Source organism: Protomyctophum parallelum (assembly GCF_964188405.1).
Source record: "Protomyctophum parallelum genome assembly, chromosome: 1".
Classification (NCBI taxonomy): Eukaryota; Metazoa; Chordata; class Actinopteri; order Myctophiformes; family Myctophidae; genus Protomyctophum; species Protomyctophum parallelum.
This window is the reverse complement of record NC_139697.1, coordinates 101,670,561-101,676,936: the sequence shown is the minus strand read 5'-3', so window position 1 is coordinate 101,676,936 and position 6,376 is coordinate 101,670,561. Positions and strand designations below refer to the sequence as shown.

At 44.8% G+C, this 6,376-nt stretch overlaps 1 protein-coding gene across 1 annotated transcript in view; it reads left to right on the top strand.

Annotated features, from left to right (window-relative positions):
- The window catches only part of LOC310856259 (uncharacterized protein), a gene marked incomplete at its 5' end in the record, with an annotated part of 21,448 nt that extends 20,343 nt beyond the window's left edge, over positions 1-1,105 (top strand). Inside the window, 2 exons of the mRNA XM_083761567.1 lie at positions 1-61; positions 506-1,105. The exon at positions 1-61 is cut by the window's left edge and continues 14 nt beyond it. Coding sequence (XP_083617693.1) covers positions 1-61; positions 506-708 — 264 coding nt within the window. The 3' untranslated portion in view covers positions 709-1,105. The remainder of the gene's footprint in view (positions 62-505) is intronic.
- Positions 1,106-6,376: the final 5,271 nt, after the last annotated feature.

Genomic DNA, 6,376 nt, shown 5'->3' with positions numbered 1-6,376 from the left:
GGAGTGTCATCAACAACAGCGTTGGACAGTGATGTAGGGATGGCTGAGTCATCATCTGATGGTAGGTCAGTAAATATAAACGGCAATTATAATAAGAAGAAGAATATTGTTCCATTGGCCTTATAACCCATTCTGACCTGAGATCAGATTCTATAAACGTCTTCTACATCCTGACAGTTTGCTGATAAAGCTATGTTTCTATGTCAGTCGTTCTTCGATTTTTCAAAAATAGCAGACCTACAAGCTCGATATGAGCTTGTAGATCTGCTATTTTTAAATAGCTAAAGCATAACGTAATGCTAACACCAAAATGGGTTCCCGTATAGAATGGGATAATGCATTATGACCAGCACTGGAAAGGAGAGGAGGGGCATTTGCATTTATTTCACCATGTAGTAAATGCTGCATTCGTCGTCTGGAAAGGGCGGTTGTTTTACAGACGGGTAAAAGGGCAGGGGCTCAAGCCCCCTTTGATGTCTCATGTGCGCACGTCCCTGTATTGTAGGTGCGGTGGAATTGGCAGACGCCAAGAAGACAGCTGACAAGCAGGTGGACGCGCAGCAGTCTGTCTCAGCTCTAGCGTATCAAGAGCAGACGTTAGCTCTGCAGAGCATGGCGTCCTCCATGGAGTCCATGCAGAGCACGTGGACACACATGGCGACGGTCATCAGCGCCGCCGTCGACTCTTATACCGCCAAGAACGTTTAACCAATAGGATAGGCCCCCATGCAGCACCACAATGTGACTTCGAATGAAACAACATTCACGACCCCTGAACCCAGAAGTCAAATCGGGTAGGCTAAATTGGCGGCCATCTTTGAGCCTTTTGTGGCCGTGAACAGCGACGCTTTAGTTGTGAGCCGTGAGCGAAAACATCGCCGTTTTGATCAGACACTCAATCTGGGACAATTATAGTTAACATGGCAGTGAACTTAGGGTAGGTACCCTCACAAAAACATGCAGTAATCCTGGTCTCTAAACTGCCTCCCCCTGGCCAGCCGGGGCGCCTGATGGAGGGGAAAGGAACTGGTTGGAATAACGTGTTCCTTCCACGCGCTACGTCCAACCAGGGAAACTCCCCCCCTGTCAGGTGTAAAGGAGCAACTTGGACACTCGGGCATGAAGGAAGCATGAGTTCAAGTCCGTTGCTCTCCCCTTGTCCCCCATATATGGGGACTAGGTTGGCGGAGGGTGTGTAGAGCCCAGGATCACATTAGATAATTGACACAGGGGTGAAAAATGGGTTACAAAATTGTGGTTTAAAAATTGTATTAAAATAAAAACAACATGGCAGTGAACTGAGGGAACCTTATTTTTACTGACCAACCATAGCCTATAGTTGAGCGTGAAGAGCGATGTCAAACTGAATAAATAAAAATCCCCAAAAGGACGTTAAATTTTGGCGTTCTGGTCGTTAAAAAGACGTTTAAGACGTCTTTCAGGGAGGAAGAGAACCACAAGTAACAATATTATGGTTGTTTTTTCCCCCAAAACATCGCTCACCAACCTTAATCCGGTCGGACCAACGCTATGTCGAAGCAAAGTCCGTCTCCCGGACTGATACTTCAATGGTAGTAGTGTCAATTAATATTGACAGAATTGTTTTATATGGTTTTAGTCTCTTTTGAATACAACTTTATTTAGCTTCTAGTCGTATTTAGTCATCTGAAATGTTTTGGTTGTACTTTTATAGTCGACTAAATCTACAGTTGATTTAGTACATTATTTTGGCGGGCCGTTGTAATGCCTGATTGATACTGTTTTGTGATGTATGAATTATGCAATGCATGTCTAATTTGTTTGTTTACATAATTCACGTTATCTTTGAGTGGTGCAACCACTCCAAGGAACAGCAATGTCCGTGTTCACCTATTATGTGACGTTAATGAGCACTGACTATGAGTACCAGTAGGGGCGCTGTTGTGACAGAAACAGAGAGAGGGATAGTGCTGCACTGTTGCCTGCTAGAGAGACAGAGGGAGGTGTGTGGGGGGATGGGGGAGAGTTGCACCACTCAGATAGATTTTTTTACTATTAATACGTTGGATGTTGTCATGTCCATGTGTGTTTTCAGACATGTAACCACTTCTTCAACCCTCAATACTTTATAAAGTGTTTTACACATTGCTAGATTTGCTACATGTTGGCACTGTGAGTATATTGTTGGCACTGTGAGTATATTGTTGTCACTGTGAGTATATTGTTGGCACTGTGAGTATATTGTTGTCACTGTGAGTATATTGTTGGCACTGTGAGTATATTGTTGTCACTGTGAGTATATTGTTGTCACTGTGAGTATATTGTTGGCACTGTGAGTATATTGTTGTCACTGTGAGTATATTGTTGGCACTGTGAGTATATTGTTGGCACTGTGAGTATATTGTTGGCACTGTGAGTATATTGTTGTCACTGTGAGTATATTGTTGGCACTGTGAGTATATTGTTGGCACTGTGAGTATATTGTTGTCACTGTGAGTATATTGTTGGCACTGTGAGTATATTGTTGGCACTGTGAGTATATTGTTGGCACTGAGTATATTGTTGGCACTGTGAGTATATTGTTGTCACTGTGAGTATATTGTTGGCACTGTGAGTATATTGTGATGCCATGACTAGCCCACCATGACTCAATAAACCTTTTGAGTACAGGTCTTGTGCTTTAGTTCTCAACCCTGATGAACACAAAACATGTTGGCATTTTTGAGTGGTGCAACAACCACTCCCTGTGTGTGTGTGTGTGTGTGTGTGTGTGTGTGTGTGTGTGGGGGTGGCTGGGGGGTATGGCTGGCTGGCTGGCTCAGGGTATGAGCACGGAATCAGCATGGTTGTTTTTCACCACCTGTGCGCAACCTAACACACACAAACACACATGCACATATTAACTGTATATATGATGATTTCGGGTGTGACAGTACAGTACAGTAACTTAGGGACCGCCACACGGTAACTCTGTCATTTCTCAACCGTTTCGGATGCGGGGCGGCTCGCCGGATGCCTGCTAATGAGAGAGAGAGAGAGAGAGAGAGAGAGAGGAGAGGAGGGGGGGGGGGGAGAGGGGAGTTGCACCACTCGGTTCACACGGGTGTGATTCTTTTCTTAATAACTGGAGTCTCCCTGTCTTTCCAGATCTAAATTAAACAGAATGCATATGATATAAATGTATCTGTTTATCAAAGACCTGGAGAGGCATGGAGACTATAATAGCCTATTAGTAATCATTGCTATAGAGTATGTGTTCAGTAAATACTGACTCACCTGTCAGTGAGGAGCCCCCACCGGGAGGACATAGAAGTCCTGACGTAACTCGCTCATCCCTTCGATTCCCCTGGTTCGCGGAAGTGATTTCTCTATGGAGAATAACATGGGGTGATCTTAATATCGTCTACTATAAGCGTTGTGGTCCAAAAATAAACAAGCTGTCTCAGCGTTATTGTCGGGAAGGTGTCTCTGTATCGTTTGCAACAGTCAGTCACTCATATATGATACAGTCTGCTTCTAGCGAAAATCTAACTAATTCAGTAGCAGTAACTTTAGCGTTTTCTCTCAGTCAGTTGATTCTTCATATCCATATGAGTGAAGCGGCCGGGGTGACATGTTTATTTTTCAAACACAGTTGTTATATGAGGCGATCTCAAATCGCCTCAATGGGGATTTCAATGCAACTAAACAAATACATGAACCTGTGGACTGACGCCCTCTACTGAAAGTGACGACAGACTTCGGTGCTCTATACTGTTGTATCCTATACTGACTCACCTGCCAGTGAGGAGCCCCCACCGGGAGGATGAGGAAGAGCCTTCGTCCCCCCCCCCCCCCCCCCCCCGTCAGTGTAAAAAAGGTAGTCGGCGAACATACTTCATATCATAGTTTCAGTCAAAATGAACAGTGAAAATAATATATCCTGGATTCCAACGTGCTCTAATCCATTCTATGCTTTATTTACACCAGCAATTCTCAATAAAAGTTTACAATTTCACAGACCCCCCCCCCCCTCCCCTCCCTGGTTGGCTATACAGTACCCAACTGTCAATCATTTTGCACCTTTTGTGGACCCTATTGTGAGAAACGGCGCTCACATGATACACACTTGGAAAGCAAAAGAAAATGGAAATGATTTGATTGATCATTTTAATTACCATTCAAACTTTGAAATCTAAAATGTTCCATGTTCAAAATATGCATACTAAAACACGTGAAAAGCTGCCTGGTTTTGAATACTACAGATGAAACATATACAAAATGATATTATATTATCCTTCATACATACAGTATATTGTTGCGGATGAGTTTTAGACTCCAACCTTCTTCCCATGATCTCCTCAAAAAGGCGTCCGCGTTCACGCAGATATGGGACGCAAAGCAGAGATGGCGTCGTGTTTTATAATTGCTATATTTCCGTCTTGGCTGTAATTAACCCACTTAGACCCACTTAGACCTGTCGCCTCATATGGCTTTTAACCATTATTTTAAACTTTAGAAAAATAGCAGATCTACAAGCTCGTAGTGCGGCAATGTGTGCAAATCTTTGAATATAAATAGATTCTTTCACAGTATTTATAACTCAAAGCTTTACTCCTTGAGGGAGTCCCTGGAACAACATATTTAATATGGGGGGGGGGGGGGTGTCCCTGGAACAACATATTTAATATGGGGGGGGGGGGGGTCGCTGGAACAACATATTTCATATGTGGGGGTCCCTGGAACAACATATTTCATATGGGGGGGTCCGCGGCCGTTTTTTCAGAAAACTGTCATGATTTAATTTTAACACATTTTGTAGAATCAGGTGCTCAGGTCTAGGTGAAAGATGTCACGTTATATTTGTGTCACAAGTGCCTATTGTCACTGATACTCCAAACTACTATAGTGCTGCTTTAAGTGTGTATGTGGCTTTTTAGAAATGGCTTTCATTTTTTTACATTTCCTGAAAAGTATAGCGGTTTTGGACATACAAGGTTAGCACCTTACCGCAACAATATACGTATATATATACACAGTGTATTATTCTATCATTTATACACGTATTAAATGTGTATGCACATTTAATACGTATTAAAAAATAAATACATGAATACCTTTAATACACCTTTTTTAAAGTGATGATTGGACATTAAGATATTAATTGACAGGGTTTTGATCCACTGGTTTCAGTTCATTATGAAGGCATTGTCTACTCTATGTGGTAGGAAAGTCACGTACGTGTGTGCGTGTGTGTGTGCGTGTTTGTTTTGTGCGTCTTAAAGGTGCATGCATGTGTCCCTTATATATCTGCTCCTATGGGATTGTCTTTGGGTCAAAATATTAACATTACAATATATTTACATCATAGCGGGTCAAAATATTACATCATCGTTTCATGCAGGGTTCGCATTCAGGTTGGATAATGTTGTAGTCTGTAATGTCTGTCGCGAAAGCAAGCGGCCGAAATGAGTTTTCTCCGACGGGTGGCTGGCGTCTCCATTATAGAGATAGGCACGGTGAGAAGTTCAGTCACGCGGGAGAGACTCGGAGTAGAGTCGCTGCTCCTTCGCCTGGAAAGGAGCCAGCTGAGGTGGTTCGGGGCATCTGGTTAGGATGCCTCTCGGGCGTCTCCCTATAGGGAGGTCCTCGAGGCATCTGGTTAGGATGCCTCTCGGGCGTCTCCCTGTAGGGAGGTCCTCGAGGCATCTGGTTAGGACGCCTCTCGGGCGTCTCCTTATAGGGAGGTCCTCGAGGCTGTCGCTCCGGTTCAGTCTCTATCACTTGTATTCTCTATGGAAGGCACGCTGCGTTACCAGACTGTTGACTCTCGCAAATTTCCAAATGCTTCCATGATCAAATCATACAGTCTGGAGCAACGGAAGATATGGAATATAAAGCGGAGGTGGAGCCTCTTCCCCACGTCCGTTTTGTCTTCACAGTCGCGCAAATTTATCCTAATATGAATCAAAATCATCTAAGCATATATACAGTATAGCTTGTTGCTTAGCAGAAAAGGAAATAACAAAATAAGCTCTAAAGATAATTTTTAAATATATTGACCACCGCTCCGGTGGTGAGGTGACCACCGCTCCGGTGGTGAGGTGACCACCGCTCCGGTGGTGAGCTGACCACCGCTCCGGTGGTGAGGTGACCACCGCTCCGGTGGTGAGCTGACCACCGCTCCGGTGGTGAGGTGACCACCGCTCCGGTGGTGAGCTGACCACCGCTCCGGTGGTGAGGTGACCACCGCTCCGGTGGTGAGCTGACCACCGCTCCGGTGGTGAGGTGACCACCGCTGCGGTGGTGAGCTGACCACCGCTGCGGTGGTGAGGTGACCACCGCTCCGGTGGTGAGGTGACCACCGCTGCGGTGGTGAGGTGACCACCGCTGCGGTGGTGAGGTGACCACCGCTCCG